The following is a 24,519-nucleotide window of genomic DNA, read 5'->3' as shown; positions in this document are numbered from 1 at the left end:
TGTACTCAGAATTAAGTTTTTCACTTCTTCCTATTCCTATTGTACATGCACATTTGTATCAAATGATATCTACTGCTGCCTTTCTTTTTTTTTAACCTGTCTTGTATTGAATCGTTTGTATACATTCTATAGTTATGACAATAATCGAAAAATGATCAATTTATGTGAAGCTAAAATAAATCTAGTGAGCATTCCAAATTTAAAACTTGTTTTTGTAAATGCTGTCATTTTAGCATTCGCAAGTAGCATTCGTGTTGTGGTGACAATTGTTAGAGACAGTAAAGTGTATTCATGTATTATGCAATAGCAGTGTAAAAAAGAACGGTCCAATAGCCAAATTGGATGGAAAAGTTTATTCATTGTGTGTGGCTTTAACAAAGCCAGCCTCAGAGGCTGGAATGTTAATATAGGAGTTCAGCTAATACAATGGGTTACATCTTCGTCAGTGAGGTAGAAATAAGGTTGCAATCAATTTGGGTAAAACAATAACTCAAATTTTCTGTTTAAAGAAAACCGTACATATACATTAGCAAAAAACAAACAGACATACTGTATGTCATACAAAATGTTAATCCGAGAATACTCAAATCACTAAGATAAAAAAAAAAAAAAAAAATCAAACATCTTCCAAGTGGGTGTTCATAGTAACCACATTTAAATCAACTCTTTTCATATGGCATTTAATAAAATGCAATGAGCCACTTCTTCATGCACGACAATGCACTATAAAATGATTGTTAACAGGGCAGACGGCATAAACGTTATAAAATTGCTTAAAAACAACATGCACTCATTTTAATTAAATTACATGTACAAAGCTAAGTTCCAACAAACACCTATACAAACTGTCTCAATGAGTTTTAAACCCAAATATTACCATTCACTTTTATACTAACATTTAGTTTTCCATTCTCGTTCATGGATACATTTTTCTCTCATCATACAAGCAGGAAGCAGCTGCATAAAGTCTTCAAGACGATGTACTTGGGACTTGCTTCCAAGGATTCTTTTTTCCCCCCTTAAATTAAGGAAAACCTGCCCAAAATGACTTAAGTACACTTATTATGCGACGAGCAAAATTGTTCAGAACAAATTGTAGTTTTCAGAAAACATACAAAACACAAAAGGTTTCGTCAGGATGGATGTGGATGAACACCACAAAAGCTGACTGATGTGCACTGAGCAGAGTACAAATGCAAACACAAGCACAAAAACAGTAGCATAGGTACACATAAGCAACACATTTGAAAAGCAAAACATATGTAAAAATAAATCCTTTTGATAAATAAACATACACAATTGAGACAAACAGTCGAGAGACAATAAAGGGCCAGGGAAAAAAAAAAATCAATGATTGTCATAAAGGGAAAATTGATGAGGCGATTGCACGGGATACATTAGCCATGTATTCAAGGCCAGAAACTAGGTGTGCATCAACATAAACACACCCACAACTTCAGAAATGCCGTTCGGCAATTTACAAAAACTAATTATACAACCTAATCCGCTCATTTGGCCAATTGCATGAAAAAAAGCTCAAACTAAAAACTGGAATAAATACATAAAGAATAATATCAATGAACTGTACAAGCAATTTCCTTACAGATTAAAGACTGAGGTCTGCTTTTGTTACATGAGCAAATGTGAGAAACTGATAGATGGTCTCCTTCCAGTTGTTGGTTACATGTATTCATCGTATTAAAAAAAAAAAAAAAAAAAGCGAGAGAAAGAGATTAGTAAAGCCATTGCAATGCATATTTATATTACTTGTTAAATAACATTTTGAATTGCTCACATGAACAGCGCATGACCAGGTATTAGGTACTACTACTTTGTACCGCAAGGCAACTCACACATATTTGAACATACCTTGAAATGCAGGCAACTTAGAAATTTAGATGCCATATTTTCTTTTATAAACTGTATTTAGTTGGATTCTTTATTATTCTACCCCAAAATTAAAGGGGAAGTTTGTGAATAATGAGAAATGAGGCCACTGCAGGATGCTCATTACAGTTTCAACTATAAACCTTGAACAAACCTCTGGGGAACAAAGGGCACCTGAAGTGGAGATTTTGATACTTTTTTCGAAATCACCCGGGTGAGGATGCGTCAGTCCGCGGGGTCAATGTCCTGGCTGTGATACTCAGCAGTTTCCATCTTGAGGATGTAGGGAATGATGCTGTCAATCGAGACGTTACCGATCAAGCCGGTGAAGAAGAGCTCCTCCGTGATGTTGGAGTTCATGAGGCGCAGCGCCGGGAGACGAGTCAGGATGCGAGTCAACCTGGAGATGCACACGCACACCCACAAACACGACATAATTTTCTATGTTTGCGACTTTTTATTACAAATCAAATCTTTATTTAAATCTCCAAAGATCACTGAGGGCAGGCCGGCATTTTAAATATTGTCCAGAGGACATAGGACAGAAACAGAAATAACAACAGAGCAAACATGATTAAATACAGTTCTATATTAAATCATCTTTACCCACTAAGATGAATACAAATGGCATTATTCCGTTCTAGCCCTTGTTGTCCTTCTAGTGTGTGCGTCTTCGTCACTAGGAGACAATGTCACAAAGAAACAGAGACTCACATGAAGAACAGTTTCATAACTAAAGTAGTAAGCTCCAATGATAGTAAAATTAGCCGTTTTTTCCGCAGAGGATGAATAATATATGCATGGGAGTATTGTGAAATGTCTGTCTCCATGTGTTGATGCATCATGTGTGTTCAAATATCAGTTGCTTAAAGAGTTATAACACCGCAACTATCGATGCTATTTGTCAGCCCCTCTGTGGCAGTTTGCATTGTGTGTTAGCATTAAACTAAGGAGAGGTTCCTATGGCCAAGTTGTGTAGTTGTTTTAAATACACAATGTGTATCTTTGTTTTAAGTTTAGTTTGACAGTAAACTCTAACTGGGAGTGGCAATAGACAGCGTAAAGCCTCTTTTCTCAAAGTGCTCACTATCTGCGAAACTGCTGCTTGTTAGGAAGTGAGTTGAGTTTGCTGCCACCAACTTGCACTCGTATCTCAAATGTTGGCTTGCAAGTCGAAGGAACAAACTGTCAGTGTGATGGCCTGTATCTCGAAAAAAGTCTGGTCGTTTGTAAGTCAAGGCACCACTGTGCATTCAGAAGTCAAATATTTGTTGATTATATGACTGAAATGGTACATGGTAACAATTGTTTTGAGTGTGAGTTACTAGAATAGTCCAAGGATATGCAGCAGAAAAACCGAAAGCGGTTTTACCAGGTTCAGTCTAAGTCTGGCAAACTTTGAGCAGTAAAAGGTCACTAACTTGAATGTGTTGAGTGGTTATTTACGTGGCCAGTTTAATAAAGTGCTGATGTACGGTCGTGATGATTTTCAAAACTTTGTCAATCAAGATGACCCCGTGCATATCTCGCTGTGTTGATAACGGTGCCCACCCCACCTTTTGATTTAAAGTGCAGTGATGTGTCGAGTAACTGTCGTCTGTAATGAATTTAAGTGCGAGAAAAAACAGTGTGTAGCGGTTTTAGTGTGGAGACATATGCATGTCTATAGATCAGTGAGTCTCAATAGTGTGGTGCAAGTACTACTAGTGGTATGCAGGCTCCTCCTAGAGGTATGTGAAAGAATCACTGAATTAAAAACAAATACAATTTACATTAAAAACAAGAAATTCAATCAAGCATATTAGAATAATATGTAGCTATGCATACAGCCTGTTTAAACTTTTTTTTTGAATTCAGTACTGTGTGGTGACCCAGACAAGGGAGATATTCACCAGGGGCGTGTATCTTCAAGAGTGGGGCGAGAGATAAAAGATTCTAAGGGAGTGGTTGGCTGTTTGATGTGAAAACACTCAGTTTGTATATGGAGAGTAAAGTGACATGACTGGGACTCATCTCCTCGTCTTGTTATTTACTGCATCTCCACAATTGGTAACCCTGACATATCAATAACGTCAGAACACGACGGTGACAACAATTGACCCGTGGTGGCTATGCAGAGCGCAGTGAACGAGGTACCCAAAGCCAGCATCTATGCCGCAACAGTCACGTTGCCTTACTTTTGGCAGCACAACACGCAGCCGTGGTTGCAGCACATTGAGGCCCAGTTCCTGCTGAGAGGAATGACCCAAGATGTTCCATGTGTTAGCGGCATTGGACGCCTTGACAACAGCCAGAGTGATGGTGCTCCTTTAGGCTCCACCAGCCAGCGACAAGTACGATGTGCTCAAGGCATTCCTCTTGAGACTCTTCAAACTGTCCGAACTTTAGAAAGCGGGTCGCCTGCTCTCCCGCAAAGGCCTCTGTGACGGCAAACCGTCCAAGATGATGGAAAGACACTTGCTGTGCTGGGCTCCGCTGATCCCGCATCTCCTCCTCCAGAAACAACTGTCGGACAGGATTTTCCTTGCCAACAGGCAACAGTTGGTCCACACAGGAGCCGCAGTTACGGCCCACTTCCAACACAACGATGGGTTGTGTTCCTCCCATGCCAGGTTTGGGGCCAAGGCCTAGCAGTGTCGCAAGTCCTGCAAGTTTGGGGGAGTTATGGTGAATTCTGGTGGGGGGTAGGGGGGGGGGAGACTGTGTGGTGACCCACAAGAGGGAGACGTTCACCAGGGGTGTGTATCTTCAAAGGGGGTTGTTGACTTCAAAGGGAGTGGTTGGCTGTTTGATGTGAAAACTCGTCTGGTTATTTATAGTACATTTTATAAGTACTGTTCAGTTGTATTTAACTTTTAAGTAAGATACATTTGCATTTAACATTTATGTGCAATACACTTTTAATTGAATAATTTAAGCAGCTTTTTGGCCAATATTTAGGCACATTGTTAATGTTCAGTGGCTTATAATGATAAATAAACTTTTTAGGAAAGATATCTTTGTCGTTGTATTTTAATGATGATCATTATGGTGGTACTTTGAAAGTAAGTATTTTTCGAGGTGGTACTTGGTGTAAAATATTTAAGGAACACTGCTATAGATAATGTAACCATAATCCAGAAATTATTAAAATACTGCTTCAACCACTTGTACTTGTAATAAGTTGACTCTTGTGGGGGAAGAAGGACCATATGATATCACTTCTGTACCTGTAGGTGTCATCTGGATATGTTTTCTGTACGTAGTCCTGCAGCTCCATCAAGGCTTTCTCTTGAAACTTTTCCACCTGTCCGCCACAGTCAACACCAGGGTGATCTGATGACATGATACAAATGTGCTTTTATTCCTCAGATCTCCATCATTTGACTAGTCACAGTACTGGTGAGATATAACGACTCACCTGGACTGAACAACACGATGGCCTTCAGGTAAGCGTACTCATAGCTGTCTGTCTCCAACCTCGTCATGCTGTTGCAGAACTCCTGGAACTTCCAGATGTGCTCCATCACCTGCTTCACCCTCTCCCCTGACAGCTTGTCTACAAGACAACAACGTCTGTGTCAACCATGCGGGATTATCTTCAAGTGGCAGCAATCTCATATAGTCCTGGATGATACAGTGGTGCCTTGAGATACAAGTGACCCGACTTGGTTTGTCGAGATATGAGCCATCATTCGGACGATTTTTTTCCTTAAACTTGCAATCAGGCAGCATGGTGACAGACTAGTGAGCACATCCGCCTCACAGTTCAGAGGTTGACAGTTCAAATCCTGGCTCGGCCTTCCTGTCTGGAGTTTGCATGTTCTGCCCATGCCTGCGCCGGTTTTCTCCGGGTACTCTGGTTTCCTCCCACATTCCAAAAACATGCATGGTAGGTTAAATGAAGACTCTAAATTGCTTGAGGTTTGAATCTGAGTGTGAATGGTTGTCTGTCTATACGTGTCCTGCACTTGGCTGGCGACCAGTTCAGGGTCACAACGCCTCTTGCCCAAAGTCAGCTGCGACAGGCTACAGCACACCTGCGATCCTCGTGAGGATAAGCGAGGCTGAGATTGGATGGATGAATGGACTTGCGAGCAAAAATTTGAGATACACGTACTGTATGGTGGCAGTAACTCAACTCAACTCGCTTCACAACAAGCAGCAGTTTGGCAAATTGTGAACAATTCTTAAAAAAAAAAAATAAAAAAAAAAAAATAAAAAGGCTTCAAGCTGTTTATCACCACTTCCAGTTGACGGTCACTGTCAAACTAAATATAAAACAAAGAAAATTACACGTGTATTTAAAATAACCGAATAACTTTGCCAACACATGTAGAAAGATAATATAACCATATTATTTTTCCTCTGCGAAGAACAATTAATATTACTGCCGCTGAATGAGGAGTTGTGACCGATGTCTGTATTAGACTACCACAGGTTACCGAGGCACACACACCAGAAGGAGCAGCACGTCCATTGATTACAGCAAAAAAAAAAAATGAGGCAAAAAATTTTTTAATTTCTTTACATTCCATTTATTTATGTCATTACTGATTTTTTTATAAAGCACAATACTATAGAATGCAATTTTTATTATTGAAAAACACATGACAAATATTTATGTTCTTTATTGGGGGGCTGGCTGGAACAGATTAATGGCATTTCCATTCATTTCAATCAGGAAAGATGATTTGAGATACGAGTGTTTTGATTCACAAGTGTAGTGGTGGAACTAATTAAACTCATATCTCAAGGCAACATTTTATATCTATTTTAAAGTGACATGAAAATCTGACATGCCTGCCAGCATCAAACTACACTATGTTGGGAAAAGTATTTGCCCACCTGCCCTGACTCAGATATGAATTTAAGTGACATCCCATTCTTGATTAATATGGTTTAATATGACATCGGTTCACACTCTGCAGTTATAACATCTTAAACTCTTCTGGGAAGGTTTTCCACAAGGTTTAGATGTGTGTGTTTGGGGGGGGATTTATGAATTTTTTTTCCCCAGATCCGCATTTGTGAGGTTACGCGCTGATGTTGGACGAGAAGGCCTAGCTCTCAATTTCTGATGTAATTCATCCAAAGGTGTTCTATAGGGTTGAGGTCGGGACTGTGCAGGCCAGTAAAGTTAATCTCTCATCCATGTCTTTATGAACATTGATTTGTGCACTGGTGCACAGTCAAGTTGGAACAGGAAGGGGCCATCACTAAACTGTTCCCACGCAGTTGAAAATGTCCAAAATATTTGCCCCTGAGCTCCAGTGAAAAGAACTCTGAATGCTTCGGCACACCAAGAAATTTTGGACAGTCAAACAGTTTGGGAATTACCCGTCCCTGTTCCACCATGTCTGTGCAACGGTGCACAAAGCAAGGTTCATAAAGACATGGATGAGAGAATTTGGTATGGCGGAACTTGACTGGCCTGCACAGTCGTGCCCTCAACCCGATAGAACACCTTTGGGTTGATTTTGAGTGGACAGTGAGCCAGCCCTTCTCATCCAACAACCGTGTGTGACCTCACAAATATGCTCCTGGAAGAATGGGCAAAAATTCCCATAAACTCACTGCTAAACCTTGTTGAAAGCCTTTCCACAAGAGTTCATATTAAACAAAATGGATTTAGAATGGCATATCCCTTAAAAACAAGTGTGTGTCAAGGCAGGGGAGGAAATACTTTTGACAATATAGTGTAATAGTTTCTTTGTGTGTTTTTTCTTTTTTTAACTGAAATTTGAGTACATTGTATCAGATGGCGGTGGAGGTTATGAGGGAAGACTTGCAGATACCTAGCATGAGAGCAGAAGACAGGGAGAGATGTGTAGCTGTGGACAGCCCTCAATAGGGTTAAGATCCAAGGGAAATAAGAAGTGTAGATTGTATGACTAAAACATTCTGTGATTCTTGCCTGTGAATTGGGCATATTGTGATACTCCAAATGTTTTGTCCTACTATTCCTAACTTTTGTCCTACTGTGAGATGAAGAGGTTGGTGGTCCATACCATCCTGGATGCTGCTCTGAAGGTGGTTGACAATGGCAGCCAGGATGGTGGACAGGTTCATCACATGAGCACATTGAGCGAGACCCAGAGTGAACAGCTCATTCCAGCAGGCTCGCACCAAACCAATATTTTCTTCCTGCCTGAGAAAGAGCCATGACAATAGAATAGACAACAAGTTTCATGTCACATGCATGCTTGAAGTATTAATTGTTTGTTTCCCCTGACAGCTCGGCTCCTAAAAAATAAAAGAAAAACGGAATTGTTGAAATTTTTGCAGATATATTAAAAAAGAAAAACTGAAATATCACATAGCCATAAGTATTCAGACCCTTTGCTGTGACACTCATATATTTAACTTGGGTGCTGTCCATTTCTTCTGATCATCCTTGAGATGGTTCTACACCTTCATTGGAGTCCAGCTCTGTTTGATTATACTGATTGGGCTTGATTAGGAAAGCCACACAACTGTCTGTATAAGACCTTACAGCTCACAGTTCATGTCAGAGCAAATGAGAATGATGAGGTCAAAGGAACTGCCTGAAGAGCTCCGAGACAGAATTGTGGCAAGGCACAGATCTGGCCAAGGTTACAAAAAAAGTTTCTGTTGCACTTAAGGTTCCTAAGAGCACAGTGGCCTCCAGAATCCATAAATGGAAGCCGTTTGGGATGACCAGAACACTTCCTAGCGCTGGCCGTCCGGCCAAACTGACCAATCAGGGGAGTAGAGGCTTGGTGAGAGAGGTAAAGAAGAACCCAAAGATCACTGTGGCTGAGCTCCAGAGATGCAGTCGGGAAATGGGAGAAAGCTCTAGAAAGTCAACCATCACTGCAGCCACCAGTTGGGTCTTTATGGCAGAGCAGCCAGACGGAAGCCTCTCCTCAGTGCAAGACACATGAAAGCACGCATGGAGTTTGCAAAAAAAAAAAAAAAAAAAAACTGAAGGACTCCAAGATGGTGAGAAATAATTTTCTCTGGTCGGATGAGACTAAGAAATAACTTTTTGGCCTTAATTCTAAGCAGTATGTGTGGATAAAAACCAGGCACTGCTCATCACCTGTCCAATACAGTCCCAACAGTGAAGCATGGTGGTGGCAGCATCATGCTGCGGGGGTGTTTTTCAGCTGCAGGGACAGGACAACTGGTTGCAATCGAAGGAAAGATGAATCCCACCAAGTATAAGGATATCCTGGATGAAAACCTTCTCCAGAGCGCTCAGGACCTCAGACTGGGCCGAAGGTTCACCTTCCAACAAGACAATGACCGTAAGCACACAGCTAAAATAACGAAGGAGTGGCTTCAGAAGAACTCCATGACTGTTATTGAATGGCCCACCCAGAGCCCAGACTTAAACCCAATTGAGCATCTCTGGAGCGAGCTGAAAATGGCTGTCCACCAACGTTCACCATCCAACCTGACAGAACTGGAGAGGATCCCCAAATCCAGGTGTGAAAAACAATGGCTGTATTAGCTAAAAAAGGGTGCTCCTACTAAATAATGAGCAAAGGGTCTGAATACTTATGGCTGTGGGATATTTCAGTTTTTATTTTTTAATAAATTTGCAGCGGCACGGTAGACGACTGGTTAGAGCGTCTGCCTCACAGTTCTGAGGAGCGGGGTTCAATCCCCGGCCCCGCCTGTGTGGAGTTTGCATACCATTACTGCTTACAATTAAAGTACATGCCTTTTTGTGTTTGTCCTTAAATGTGCACTGCTCGTGTCCTTACCCGAGGGCTAAGAACGCAGGGATGGAACGTGCCCAGTGCATCGAAAGAAAGAGAAGCCTGGAAGCTGACTCACAGATGTAGTGTACATTCAGATACTCAGGCATGGGGCTGGGCATAGTCAGCTAGAAGGAAGAGGTAAAGACAACGGTTTTCCAGGTTATTTCAAGGAGACGTATCATTCACAGTCCTTTTTCATGGCAATACCGAATACTTTAATTGTAAATGATGATAGTTGACATTGGGATATCTGATATTGGGCTTATGAGCTACCCGATCTCACCCACCTTAAAATTAACATGCCCGTCTGTGAGCAGCGGCCCTTCCACCTCAATGATCGGAGTTTCCTGGTCTCGGTCTATTAGCTGAAAGGTCGTTTCACTAACACACTTGTCAGCTACGATTTTCGCTTCAGGTGGATTGAGCACTTTGGCCAGGGTGTCAAAGGCACTGTGCAAAACACACACACACAGGTGCACAAGCATGTCAATTTGTTGATTCACAGAAAACTCCTCAAAACACCAAACATGTTTTCATGATAACATTAAAGAAGGCAGCACACATCGCTTAGCTGTGTCTTGATACAGCAAAATGTCAGAAGAAACCTACTAAGGCCCATTTGCTGTGGTGGGAAGTAATAAAGTACAAGTACTTCATTTACTGTACTTTAGTAGATTTTTCAAGTATCTACACTTTATTTTTATTTTTCTGATGACTTTTTACTTTTACCCCCTACATTTGAAAACAGTTTTTCTGTACTTTCTACTCCTTACTTTGTCAAAATAGGCTTGTTACTTTTTTCAACCTCCACGGATGAGGAGGTTGTCCACGGACAATGTGAAAAAAGTAAACTGTGTCTTGCGCCAGCCTAAAGACTGCATGCTTATAACATTAAAAATTTATCTAATCTGAAAAAACACATACAAGTAAGGTGTATTTTCTCTATTGTTATCATTAGCTAAGTTACCATTTTTTGTTAGTCAATGCACAACATTAGCAAAGCTATGGGAAAAAACTGTTTGTATGACATAAAAACCTGAGCCAATGCTAGGTATTTTTTTCTGTCTGAGCACCATAAAAGCTGGTAAAAGAGATAAACTATTTTTATATTATGGTGCCAACGTATTGTATATAACTGATGGTTAATAAATTAATAAATAAATCACATTTCCTTTTGTACTTGAGTACTTTTCAGAGTCTGTACATTTTAAATTTTACTTAAACAGTTGAGTACTTCTACCTTCATAAGTCTATATTTCCACAAGTACCTGTACTTCTACTTAAGTACAGAGTGGGAGAACCTCTGCCACCTCTGCCCATTTGAGGAGTCACGTTCATGATAAGAAGTCAAATCATGAACCTTGCAGTGCTTTAACTGACCGTGTTATCTCTGTAGTGTTCCTTTCCACATATTGGCAGTCTGATGAATCTCCATTTTTCAAGTTCTGTTTCAAAGAGTCACTCAGGCTGGCCAGTGATGTCACCACATTCGCGAGTGTCCCAAGGTCACCATGACCAGACTCCATCTAAAGACAAATACAACAGCAATGCTTCAAACTGTGTCAGTATCGTGCGCCGCGGCTGCATGAAGTCAGTGGAAATATTTTGTTTTTTTGCTCAATCCAGCACACTGAGAAAAAAACAGATGTGTCCAAAACACAAGGTAAAAAAATAGCAATGTTCTCTGCTCTCATTCACAAAGAAACACCCTTAATAGCCTTAAAAGGACAAATAATTAAACAACAACAAGAGTTGTACCTGTGAGTCAGTTGTCAGCATCAGCGTTCCATCACTCTGCACAACAGACTGCTGGATATTAACTAGCATCCCCTGGTCCAGCAGGCTGGATCGGCACACAACATTCAGTATTCATACAACCTGCACTGCATATGACGCATAACACCTTGGCATATCCCGCTGTGATCCACTAACCTGGAGCCATCTGTTTCTGTGTCTGAGATGAAGGTTGGCGTGGCAATGAGCGGACTGTTCATGTCCTTGCGGATGTAGATCTTTTGAGTGGAGGGAGCACAGTTGACATGTTTCTCTCGGGGCACAACATCAGCAGGCTTCCTCTCACTCTGAACAGCTGAGGACAAAGAGCAAAATGTGTTCTGTAATCATCCATCCTATTTCAATGATATAGAATACATATATAGTACCAACCCAATTCCACTTGTTTTTTTGTTTTTTTTTAATAACAACTGTGCTACATTACCTTTCATTTCATTTCAAAATCACCTTTAAAAATACTCTTATCAGCATTTGGGTACTGAGAACACTAAATGTTGTTGGTGGAATTCAGCCCACCGACTCACAACGTCCCAAGTCTACATAACTCGTTACATGTAATTACTTACTCCCCAACACTGCCCACAGGTAACTAAATTAATGTATCTTTTTTTCAAGGAAATTGTGGGAAAAAAAAAAAAAAAAAAAAAAAACTTTTGGGGAATATCTTGCGAGGGAACCTCCAATACAATTTTGCTTTGTCATTCAGTCAGTCATCAGTTTTTGTCATAATTTTCAGTTCAGGTCAGCGGTCCATAAAAAGGTCTGCTTATTATTTTAACAGGGAACCACAACAACTTTAGTTCCAAGAGTCTTCCCTTTCTTATCACTTGCTGACACAAAAGAAACCAGAGTAGTATTTGGAACTATTTTTTTAGTCACCATTCTATTGTTGACTCACAGTCAGTCTTCATCCCCATATTAATGCATTTCTTCAACCGACAGAACTGGCAGCGGTTGCGGTGGTGCTTGTTGATGACGCAGTCTTGCTTACTGCGGCAGCTGTAGGTCAGGTTTTTTCTCACACTCCGCTTGAAGAAGCCTTTACATCCTTCACAACTCATCGCTCCATAGTGACGGCCTGAACACAGATGACATGACTGTGAGAGTCACTTTGTGTGTGTGCGAGCAGATTAGCATGCACTTGGGCTGAATGGATCTGAATGACAGACAAACAGATACAATTTATAACATTTAAGTCTGCTGACAAGTGAAACACCTGAAGCCTTGTCTCCACACACCAAGCAGAACTCCACCGTCTGCGACCGACTAAGATCCCCTGATTGGCCGATGAAGTGCTCCATCGATAGTGGATCTGTGACAATCTGAGAGCAAAGTGACATAGTTATTAATACAAGATCAATATTGAGATATGTGAACCAATTTTCTTAATGGATCTCTAGAAAAACAAACATCAGTTGTTGAAACATCTTGGGATTAAAGTGAGGGTGTATTGCCCTTTAAGATATATGCAAGAGAGCGAGACAGCCATCTGATTGATTAGGTTTTTGTGCTCTCTCAGTATGGCCCTAAGATGGCACGACGGCACCAAAACCCCGCTAATAGGAAAGTAGTAATTGGTGTCAAGGAAGAATGTTGAAGTGATACATCTCGACTTTTCTAATTTGTTTATATGTCGGGAGGAACTAAGTTTAGCCCAGGATGTAGCGGAAGTTACAGAGGCTCTTCGTAGCATGATTATGCATGTTTTTTTTTCTTTTTACTTTTACTCCCAACATTTAAAAACAGAGGGGTGCCTTGAGATAGGAGTGTAATTAATTTTGTGACCACGATCGTATCTCAAAACACCCATATATAAAATCTTCTCCAATCTTTTGCAATTGTAATGAATGGAAATTAATTAATCTGTTCCCAAAACACAGAACAGTGCCTCAGATTTTTGCTCGTATCTTAAGACAAAAAAAATCAGATGGGCAACGGCTCGTATTTCAGAAAACCTCCAAGACAAGTCATTCATACCTCAAGCCACCCCTGTATCTGTACTTTCCAGTCTTTACATTACAAGTAGGCTCGTTACTTTTTCAATCTCCGCAGATGATGACACGACATAAAAAAGACGTACATAGAGAGAGGTAAAGTCAACCATGGTTGAGATTGATTGACTGATTGATTGATTGAGATCTTGGGGACTTATAAGGCAGAATACGCACCAGGGAGCATTATCAATGATGATGCAACAGATTTGAAGAAGCAAGATATTCCCCATACATGGGGGAAACAAGCAAATCTAAACAAGTAATGTCTGATTCACTCTACCGCAGAGAGAAAACTTGTTTTTTGTAAAGTAACAGTGGGAGAAAAAAGTATGTTAACCTTTTGGAATTTGAAACATTTCTGCATAAAGTGGTCATAAAATGGAGTCTGAACTTCATCTAAATCACATGAATAAAGAGTGTGTGTAAATTAATGACATACAAAAAATATATATTTTTTCATATTTTTATAGAGCAGATTTAGGGAGGAAAAAGTAAGAGAACACCTGGATTTCCCGTTTCCTGTAATCGCAGATCAGACGTGCACAATGATCAGGATGAATTTTGGATCATTCCTCTTTAAAAGAAAAAAACTTGCAGTTCAGCAAAATTCCTGGAATGTCTGGTGTGACTAGCGGTCTTGATGTCATGCCACAGCCTCTCAATCGGGTTAACTTTGACTGGGTCACTCCAGAAGATCTTCTGAAGCCATTCTCTTGTTGATTTGCTTCTGTGTTTTGGATCACTGTCCTGTTGCAACACACATCCTCTTCTGAGTTTCAACTGTTGGACACATGGCCTCAAGTTATTCTGCAAAATATCTTGATAAATTTGTGAATTCATTATTCCATTGATGATGGTAACAAAGAACACCTATACCGTGACCGTCACTCCACCAAACCATAAGGTTTTGATGTTGGTGTGCTGTGCCATTTTAACTCCACACATGGCGTTGTGTGTTCCTCCCAAACAACTCAACTTTGGTTTCATCTGTCCATAGAATATTTTGCCACTAGTGATATGGAACATCCAAGAGCTCTTCAGCAAACTTCAAACGTGCAGCAATGTTTTTTAGACAGCAACGGCTTCCTCCTCTGTTGTAGTCACATGAACCCCATTCTTGTTTAATGTTTTACACATGGCAGATTAGTTAACAGAGATGTAGGCACATGCCAGTGATTTTTTTTAAGTCTTTAGCTGACACAAAGGTTTTTATTTTGTTTTTTTTACCTCATTGAGCATTTTGCGTTGTACTTTTGCGGTCATCTTTAAAGAATGGCCACTCCTTGGTAGAAAAGCAACAGAGCTGAACTTTCTCCATTTAGAGACAATTTGTCTAACCGTGAACTGATGAGCATTAAGACTTTCAGAGACACTTTTATAACCTTTTCCAGCTTCATACAAGTCAACAATTCTGAGAGCTCTTTTTAGCAAGGCACTGTACACATCAGGCAATGCTTCTTGACAGGTGACAATTCTAACCTGGTGTTAGTGTTGGGTGATATGGCCTAAATTTCATATCACAATTTGATTTCACATTAACACAATTTAACTCTCGGGAAACATCGGCGTGTATCCGGAAGTGAATCTTCTTCTTCGGTTTTGTGAGATAATGTGTGCTCACACGAGAATTCGAGATTGGCAGTACAGTAGAATCTTTATGTGTGTGATCTGTTGAGATTCTCAGAACACAGCACACCCACGACGACCAAAAGTGTAATACACCCACGAAGGGCAGACCGTCCATTTTTTTCCCCTTTTCTTTTAAATACGCCGGCTGCACTCGTTTACGAAATTACGCCAAGCGCAGTTCTGGACTTGCTGGTCACGAAAATAGAGCCATGTAGGTTTATTCTTGAAACAGAGTGGTCGCCTCTGTGACAAGCTCTCTAGTACTGTCTATGTTTTTGTGTTTTGTATTCGTCAAAAGATCAACAAAACGGCGGGCCCAGACCTTGTGTCCCTATCCTGCCTCAAAGTCAGCGTGGACCAGCTCACTCCAGTCCTTCAATAGTTCTCTGCAACTGTGTGAAGTACCATCCTGTTTCAAACGCTCCACCATCATCCCAGTCCCCAAGAAATCTGCAATCTCGGATCTGAATGACCACGGGCCTGTTGCCCTGACATCTGTGGTCAAGAAATCCTTTGAACGCCTCATGCTGGACCACCTCAAGAACGTCACAGGGCCCCTGCTGGACCCCCTGCAGTTTGCCTACCAAGCAAACAGGTCTGCGGATTATCAGTCAACATGGGACTGTACTTCATCCTAGAACACCTCGACGGCGCGGGGACCTACACGAGGATCCTGTTCGTTCTACACGAACAACTCCACCTCAACGCACCCGGCTGTCAAACTCCTGAAGTTTGCAGAGAACACCACAGTCATCAGCCTCAATAAAGATGGTGACGAGTCTGCATCATCAACTCCATCCTCAAAAAGGCCCAGCAGAGTATGGACTTCCTGCGGCTTCTGAGGAAGCACAGCCTGCCACAAGAGCTGTTGAGGCAGTTCTACACAGCAGTCATTGAATCAATCCTGTGTTCATCCATCACAGTCTGGTTTGGTGCTGGAATAAAAAAGGACAAAATTCGACTGCAAAATCGTCGGCACCCCCCTACCGACACTTGAGGACTTGCACGCTGCCAGAAGTAAGACGAGAGCATGCAAAATCCTCTTGGACACTCCACATCCTGGTCACCACTTCTTCCAGCTCCTTCCCTCAGGTAGGCGCTATCGATCAATGCAAACGAAAACAAACAGACATGCCAACAGCTTGTTCCCTCTTGCCATTAAATTGCTAGAGGACTCTGCATCATTTGCATAACTGTAATTGTATCAGCATTACCACATTACCGGTAACCTTTTATTGCCAAGTAAGTCTCTATAGTGTCTTTTTATGTCTCAAAAGTAGTTGTTTTTTGGTCAAAATGCCTGTCAATTGTCGTACGAGAGTGCTCCAACTACCAGAGACAATTTCCTTGCATTTCTTTTGACATACTTAGCAAATAAAGAGGATTCTGATTTAGATGAAGATCAGACCACATTTTATGACCAATTTATGCAGAAATTTAAGAAATTCAAAAGGGCTGCAATACTTTTTCCTTCTACTGAAGATCAATAAAAGTCACTATAGATCTTCATTTTTTTCTATTTCCTTTCAGGTATATCATTCTAAGAGACATGACTCCATCAGCATTTGATAGCTTCGGCTTTACAATTTTTGTATGCTTATAAACATGGCACCCCAATCAACATTTAGAGCAGTGTTGCAAAATTGCTGCCTGGCAAGGTTTGCTGTCCCAGACTGCAGTTCAGGTCAGTGCGCCCCTTTGGATAAACTTTCCCTGGTTTAGCACGAATGACTGTTCTTGGATTTTGGTATTTATTTATTTTTATTAGTGGTGGTAGTAGCATGCTTTCTGCTGCATGATTTGTCATGAACAGATGCTGTCTTGAGAAACTTGCCATGGATAAGTACAACCCCAATTCCAATGAAGTTGGGAAGTTGTGTTAAACATAAATAAAAACAGAATACAATGATCTGAAAACCATGTTCAACCTATATTTAATTGAATACACTACAAAGACAAGATATTTAATGTTCAAACTGATAAACTTTATTGTTTTTAGCAAATAATCATTAACTTAGAATTTTATGGCTGCAACACGTTCCAAAAAAGCTGGGACAGGTGGCAAAAAAGTTGAGGAATGCTCATCAAACACCTGTTTGGAACATCCCACAGGTGAACAGGCTAATTGGGAACAGGTGGGTGCCATGATTGGGTACAAAAGGAGCTTCCCTGAATTGCTCAGTAGTTCGCAAGCAAAGATGGGCGAGGTTTTCACCTCTTTGTGAACAAGTGTGTGAAAAAATACTCGAACAGTTTAAGGACAATGTTCCCCAACGTACAATTGCAAGGAATTTAGGGATTTCATCATCTAAGCAACGTCTTTTTCATGGATGCCCCTGCTTATTTCAGCAAGACAATCCCAAACCACATTCTGCATGTGTTACAACAGCGTGGTTTTGTAGTAAAAGAATGCAGGTACTAGGCTGGCCTGCCTGCAGTCCAGACCTGTCTCCCATTGAAAATGTATGGTGCATTATGAAGCGTAAAATACGAGAACGGAGACCCCGGACTGTTGAACAGCTGAAGCTGTACATCAAGCAAGAATGGGAAAGAATTCTACCTACAAAGCTTCAACAATTAGTGTCCTCAGTTCCCAAACGTGTATTGAATGTCGTTAAAAGAAAAGGTGATGTAACACAGTGGTAAACATGACCCTGTCCCAGCTTTTTTGGAACGTGTTGCAGCCATAAAACTGTAAGTTAATGATTATTTGCTAAAAACAATAAAGTTGATCAGTTTGAACATTAAATATCTTGTCTTTGTAGTGTATTCTATTAAATATAGGTTGAACATGATTTGCAAATCATTGTATTCTGTTTTTATTTATGTTTCACACAACATCCCAACTTCATTAGAATTGCGGTTGTAGAATTGTACTACGCCACAAAATTGGTATTGAACTGCAGTCGGCAACCAGGCAGCAATTTTGCAAAACCTAAGCTGTCAAATGATGATGGCCTCACGCCTTTCAGAATGGTACCTGAAACAAATTAGAAAAAAAGGAAGTGTATAGTGACTTTTGGAACACACTATATTCTTAAATTAAAAGTTATATTGAAGAATCAAAGTTTTGCTATTCATGTCAACAGAGAGAGAGGTGATTTGTATGCATTTTATGGTTATCACCTGTATCCTTCCTGGCATCAAGCTCTCTGCAGAGGTAAAGATGAGCTGCTTTGTGTTGTGGTTGTCTGGAGAGGTCAGAATAACCTTGCCTGCCCCAGTGCTGTCCGAAGTAGTCAAAATGAATTGCTGCTTTGGAGCACTGGAAGAGTTCATGGCAGTCACGATCTGAATTTTCTGACCCCTCTGTTGGTCAGTTATAATCTGAGAATGAGAATAAAGAGTGACAGTGTAGCAGACACACATCGGCACAAAATAATTGTGAAAAGAGTAGACAGCACTGAAGGTGGAAGAAAGCAAAGTTTACCTTTATCGGCTGTGATGTTGCTGGAGCCTCACTAGAAACGACCTGAAAGCGCTGAGGTGACTGACTCATCGCCGAGTCTGTTGGGGACAATGACACCTACAATTTGAAAGACATTTTAACACACTAGATCTCTATTAAGAAGCCAAAACAAACACAACTAATGCATTGCTGTGCATGTGCTTGTTCACAGAGGAGCTTGCAAGTCAGTCTTATTAGAATTCCAAAATTTTGTCAAAAAATAAAATAAACTGCATGGAACAGACCACACAAGAAGCCACACTCACCTCTGCCTCATACTCAAAGTCAGCTTTCTGCTGAGTGAGCAAATTCAGGTTGGTCGTCATGATGACGATGTAAGGTCATTAGTGAGGACTGTTTGGAACAATGCAAGGTGGATGATTAATCAACTACATAGGTGCATAACAATAAAAGGGGTGATACAATATTTAAGCTGGTGTATATCATGAAAGCTATTCATGATTTTTGGTTTCCCAACCTTTATTGAGCCAAGGTGCATATTTTACATTTGAAAACTCTCACGGTACATCACAAAACAAAAATGTGGGATTTGACTTTCTACCATGTCTGGTTTTGAGTCACCCTATCTGTTGAAAAGTAAATTACGGCCGGCGTTCCATCTCCCTTGGAAACAATTTACCTCATGTAACATTTTCTTTCCAACTCACACTTCACACATTCAAACGACTACAGTAGAGAAAAAGTCCAAAATCACCTTTCACCCATTGAAGCTGTTTTTTTTCACACCCCAGTTGCTCTGCATTAGTCAAATAACATGTAATCACATCTCTTTGATCAACAGTGCTGCTGCCTTTTCAGTTTTGTCCATTATGGTTCGCGGACAATCCTCAGCAACCACTTCACAGCACCATCTCCAAGCAGAGGAGCAGCATCAGTGACAGGCTGCCGTCACTGCCCTGCTCCACTGACAGACTGACAAAAGCCTTCCTCCACCATGGCATCATTGGCATGCAGCTTTTTAATTGCACCCTGGTAGGGAAACCGTAATATCACATTCCCTCAACTCCATGCACCTTATTCTGGACTTTCAGAATGCACCGGAATGGCCTCTGTTTTATTTCTCTATATATTTCTTTAAAAGGAGTTTTAATATCTTTACTTTGTAAGTAACTTGGCACGCCTGGTTGGCTTGTGTTGTTTTCATTGTGGACACTACTGGAATATGGAAGTAAGGGTTTGTTTACAACGAGAATTTTATAGCGTTGCCACCCGGAAGTAAGTGTGGCGTCATGGCGAACAAACTTTTAAAAGGGAGGGGCGTGGAGCTACACACCGCTAAGTGATTGGTCCAACACTACTCCATCAAAACAGGCTTTCCCTACCACATTGCGAATCACAACACAACAAAATGGAGAATTTGGCAAACAGCCAATTACACAGGGGGCGAATCTTCACAACGAATACATGCCAGACCATTATTTGACACGCTCTGAACATTACTGAGAATGTGCTGGTCGGAAATAAACATTTGGCGAGGTAAAAAATCCCGCGACATTTCCGCCCCATTTGTACCTCCGGGAAGGCAAAGGTAAAAAGGTCGCGTTGTCTAAGGTTAGCTGTCCAAGCTAGCATAACACGAACAGACCCGCAGCTTGTTCGTCATCCCTACTAAAGTGACACATTAATACCTCACGTTGGTTACACTGTATGTCCTACATAAGTATATGTATATACAATTCGGAGGAGCCACTGTGCGCCCATGGTCCTTGGCCGCGAACTAATTGGAGCTAGCATGCAAACCCGGAGCTTAGCGCCGCTCTTTTATCAAGAGTAATGTCTCAAGGCTTTTCTATGCTTTTCAAGCCAAGGCAGAGTCTTACCTCCAAAAGTGGACGAACGACGAATTCGGGTCTCTCTGCTATTTATAAAAATAATTGTTTTGTTTTTCTGCTGTTAAAGGTCATAGTTCGTGACCCGTTGATCGTTGGAGGTTTTTTTTCTTTTTTTTTTTTTTTCCTTTCTTCCTCCGTCGCGTCCCCGCACTCCTCCTCTGACGGGCGCGTGCGAGCCAGACAGCGGTGACGTCATAGTGTCTACCCGTGGCGAGGCACGTGTACAATATACGCACAAAAATACTCTTTGTACAAATTTAGAATTCGTGTTTGTTTCGTTTCCCCCATATTCGAATGGCAATCGAAAAAAAAAAATATTTCGACTGATTATTTTGTCAGTGGTTTTTAACCTTTCTATGGTGTTCACCTGCTCTCCTCACTGTAAGGCAGGGGGATCAAACTCATTTTTGTCGCGGGCCAAATCGCAATTATGGTTCCACTCGGAGGGCCGTTCTGACTGCAAACCCACATGATTACCACATATTATTACATATACACAAATGAATGGATAATTACTTTTGAAATCAGAAGCCAGTAAAAACTGTTTGTTCAACTACAGTATGAATCAATTTTATTTTAAAAGGGGGTTGGTAACAAAAAAATGCTTACAATATCTCAACATTTTTAAAAGTGAAGCCGATTTGCAATTTTGGTATTTTAGCAAGAAACAAGTCGATGCACACTCTCGCTGGCCACATAAAATTACGTGGTGGGCCGGATCTGCCACCCGGGTTGCCAGTTTGACGCCTGTGCTTTAGGGCATCATATCAAACTCAAGGCCCGAGGTCCAGATTCTGCCCGCCACATCATTTTAGGTGGCCCGCAAAATCAAATTGTATCCATGATTCTCGCTAAAATCTGAATAACATTTTCAAAGTCATGTGGGCGACTGATCAGCACATCTGCCTCACAGTTCTGAGGATCGGGGTTCAAATCCCGCCCCCGCCTGTGTGGAGTTTGCATGCTCTCCCCGTGCCTGCATGGGGTTTCTCCGTGTACTCCGGTTTCCTCCCACAACCCAAAAGCATGCAGGCTAATAAATAAATAAATAAATAAATGACTGCCGCATTAAGTATGTATGCCTTTACGGTGATTGTCAAGTGGGTTTCAGCTTAACTTGCGCTTGGGGCCAGACTCTGCGCTTCAGTCGGCTTTTTAAACTGCACTGCGCCTCTGGGCTTGCGCTGTCCTTTGGCCTCAGAGGATGTTGAAATTGGGCCCCAACCCTCTAAGTTTGAGAACGACTGGGTTAGTGTTTGATTCAAAAAGTAGTGATTGATGTCAGAAAAATAAAATGGAAAAAAAAATGTTTATGGGTTTTCCAAGCAAAAAAAAATTATGGACTAAAAGTCTTGTTTTGATTAAAAAACTAATTTGTCTGCTTTCATGCAGAACTAGCAAGATCAGAAAGTATGTATATCATAGGATTTGAACTTTAGAAAACAATACAAAAATGGTTCAAAACATTTTCACTCCCTTTCCATTTAGGATACAATAAAATTGTTGGCACAGCACGGTGACCGACTGGTTAGAGCGACTGCCTCACAGTTCTGAGGGCTGGGGTTCAATCCCCGGCCCCGCCTGTGTGGAGTTTGCATGCTCTCCCCGTGCCTGGGTGGGGTTTTTCTGGGCACTCCGGTTTCCTCCCACATCCCAAAAACATGCATGGTAGGTTGATTGAAGACTCTAAATTGCCCGTAGGTGTGAATGTGAGTGCTTGTGTGTGCCCTGTGATTGGCTGGCGACCAGTTCATGGTGTACCCCGCCTCCTGCCCGAGAATAGCTGGGATAGGCTCCAGCACGCCCGCGACCCCAGTGAAGTGAAGCGGCTCAGAAAATGGATGAATGAATGCCAGCCGTTTTACAGAAATTGGGAGACCCGGGTGCCAGCCATTTTTGACCATTTTTACAGATTTTTGAAGGCCTACAGAAAATAGTGTTCTATAGCTATAGAAACATGGAACCTACCAAACGAAAGATTTAACCCTCTTCTTTTATCAGGAAAAAAGTAAATTTCTACCTTTTACCGTTCTTTAGTAAATAGTACAGTTAAGTTTCTTGAAAATACCTGTTTGCAAGGAAAAAAAACAGAAAAAGAGCTCAAATATTGAAACAATGCTTCCCTACTATATAACAACATAAACAACACAAAAAGGGTATTTTGATAGCAAAATAACAGTTTAAGTATAAGACAGGCATTTTCAAATTGATGATGCATGAACTTTGAAATATGTACAGCTGTATGTGTGTGCGTGGGGGGGACTATTGTGGGTTCCAGTCATCAGACGACTAGCCATGAACAGCCCCACCTCTGCTTGATGTACCTCCTGTAATTCCGTCATTAAAAAAATGGTAAACAGCGTAATGGCTAACGCTATGGACATTAGCTGTGACTTTCTGAGGGGTAAAGGGGAGGACGCCATGCTGCTCCCAGATAAGGATGAATACGGATCAGGCTCATTATAATCAGAGTCTGAATATGGCCGAAGGCGGGGACCTTGGCTATCCGATCCCCGGCTACAGAAACTGGCTCTAGGGAAGTGGAACGTCACCTCTCTGGCAGGGAAGGAGCCCGAGCTGGTGTGTGAGGTTGAGAAGTTCCGACTAGATGTAGTCGGGCTGGCCTCCACACACGGCTTGGGCTCTGGTACCAGTCCTCTTGAGAGGGGTTTGACTCTTTTCCACTCTGGAGTTGCCCATGGTGAGAGACAACGAGCAGGAGTGGGTATACTTATTGCCCCCCCGGCTCAGCGCCTGTAACGTTGGGGCTCACCCGGTGGACGAGAGGGTAGCCTCCCTCCGCCTTCGGGTGGGGGGAAGGGTCCTGACTGTTGTTTGTGCCTATGCACCAAACAGCAGTTCAGAGTACCCACCCTTTTAGGAGTCCTTGGAGGGGGTGCTGGAGAGCGCTCCCGCTGGGGACTCCATCGTTCTGCTGGGGGACTTCAATGCTCACGTGGGCAATGACAGTGAGACCTGGAAGGGCGTGATTGGGATGAACGGCCCCCCCGATCAGAACCCGAGTGGTGTTCTGTTATTGGACTTCTGTGCTCACCATGGATTGTCCATAACGAACACCACGTTCAAGCATAAGGGTGTCCACGTGCACTTGGCACCAGGACACCCTAGGTCGCCGTTCGATGATCGACTTTGTGGTCGTCCCCATGGAAATAAAATGCAGTCCTGTTCAATCCTCAATAATACAAACAATCCTCTTCTCTTTCCCCCCTTATCTGGGCAACAGACGGAGTGTAATAAAACACCAGCCTTTTACAAAAGGTAAAGTATATAAAATTAAAATAATACAGTTTAAGTTCGATTTATGTGCATTATCCTCTTCTCTTTAGTTTTCTACAAAAAAGTAAGTCAGTGCAAAGTAAAAAGCAGCATCCTCTTCGCTTTTGACACGCACAATACAACGCAGCCATCCTCGGACCTGAGCAACAAAACAATAATATCCCTATGTGTCATTCCAAATATATACTGACAAAAATCAGAAACCACTTTGTAAAAACAGACACCTTGTTGCGAAATATGGGCCTATGACAGAATTGTCTTCTTACCCGTTTAATGTGACTTCTGTTTTCGGACATCACTGGACAGCTTCTCAACACCGAGCATGTAAAATGTAACTTGAATCTTGGCACATGACTCATCTGTGAGGCGGTTGCGGTATTTGGATATAATGTAGTTTGTGTTTGAAAATATCTGCTCGTATGTTGATCCAAAGATGGATAATACTGCAAATGCATATTTCTTCATGTTCCTATAACTGTCAGGGAGAGCATTGCCAGTTGTTTACCGGGTGTTGCGAGGCTTTCAATTTCGCTCCATTCGTGGCTCTGGCCAAGCTGGGCTTTCTGGCGAGTGACATTTTCAAGCTCGGCTGTCAGACTTTTGAATTTGGACACCCATAAATCTTTGTCAGCTATATCGGCCATTTCCATTTGGAGGTCAGCTTGATTTACTCCTGGGAATGTGTTCAACAAGGACAGCAAGCATGCCTTCCCTGGAAATGTCTTTCCACATGACTCTTTTTTGTTATTTGACAACTTGTCATTAAAAAGCAGACATGTCGGCAAACCTTCCGCGTTGGCAATGAAAGCAAATGATTCGGTTCGAGAACTGTTGAATCCTCGGCTGTCTTTCTCTTTTTCGCTTTGCGATCCATGGCACATCACACACCCGCCGGTTTGTTTGCG

The 24,519-nt window shown here is 41.6% G+C and overlaps 1 protein-coding gene across 6 annotated transcripts; it reads right to left on the bottom strand.

Annotated features, from left to right (window-relative positions):
- Positions 1-338: 338 nt before the first annotated feature.
- nr2c2 (nuclear receptor subfamily 2, group C, member 2) lies at positions 339-24,519 on the bottom strand. 6 transcript variants are annotated; one of them, XM_061679269.1, is made up of 15 exons: positions 20,306-20,470; positions 18,731-18,818; positions 18,447-18,542; positions 18,143-18,343; positions 12,610-12,715; positions 12,292-12,471; positions 11,532-11,688; positions 11,358-11,442; positions 10,980-11,125; positions 9,887-10,049; positions 9,603-9,724; positions 7,878-8,017; positions 5,288-5,425; positions 5,097-5,202; positions 339-2,287 (listed from the first exon to the last, which is right to left on the bottom strand). In XM_061679269.1, exons 2-15 carry the CDS (start codon positions 18,788-18,790, stop codon positions 2,113-2,115), a joined length of 1,875 nt encoding a protein of 624 aa, XP_061535253.1. In that variant the 5' UTR covers positions 18,791-18,818; positions 20,306-20,470; the 3' UTR covers positions 339-2,112. The 6 variants fall into 6 exon arrangements, with proteins under 6 accessions (XP_061535253.1, XP_061535287.1, XP_061535272.1 ...); XM_061679303.1 differs by having other exon boundaries at positions 12,385-12,471; XM_061679295.1 differs by lacking the exon at positions 339-2,287 and adding an exon at positions 2,294-4,532.

The sequence above is a fragment of the Phycodurus eques genome, chromosome 1 (genome assembly GCF_024500275.1).
Source record: "Phycodurus eques isolate BA_2022a chromosome 1, UOR_Pequ_1.1, whole genome shotgun sequence".
In the NCBI taxonomy this organism is placed as follows: Eukaryota; Metazoa; Chordata; class Actinopteri; order Syngnathiformes; family Syngnathidae; genus Phycodurus; species Phycodurus eques.
The sequence above is the reverse complement of the archived record's forward strand: the minus strand, read 5'-3'. Positions and strand labels throughout refer to the sequence as shown.

Coding starts and splice junctions, on each gene's coding strand:
- nr2c2 (XM_061679269.1), bottom strand. CDS start 18,790: ATGACGACCAACCTGAATTTGCTCACTCAGCAGAAAGCTGACTTTGAG. Junction 12,716..18,142: donor TGATGCCAGGAAGGATACAG/GTGATAACCATA, acceptor CTTTGCTCTCAG/ATTGTCACAGATCCACTATC. Junction 11,443..11,531: donor ACAGAAACAGATGGCTCCAG/GTTAGTGGATCA, acceptor GTGCCGATCCAG/CCTGCTGGACCAGGGGATGC.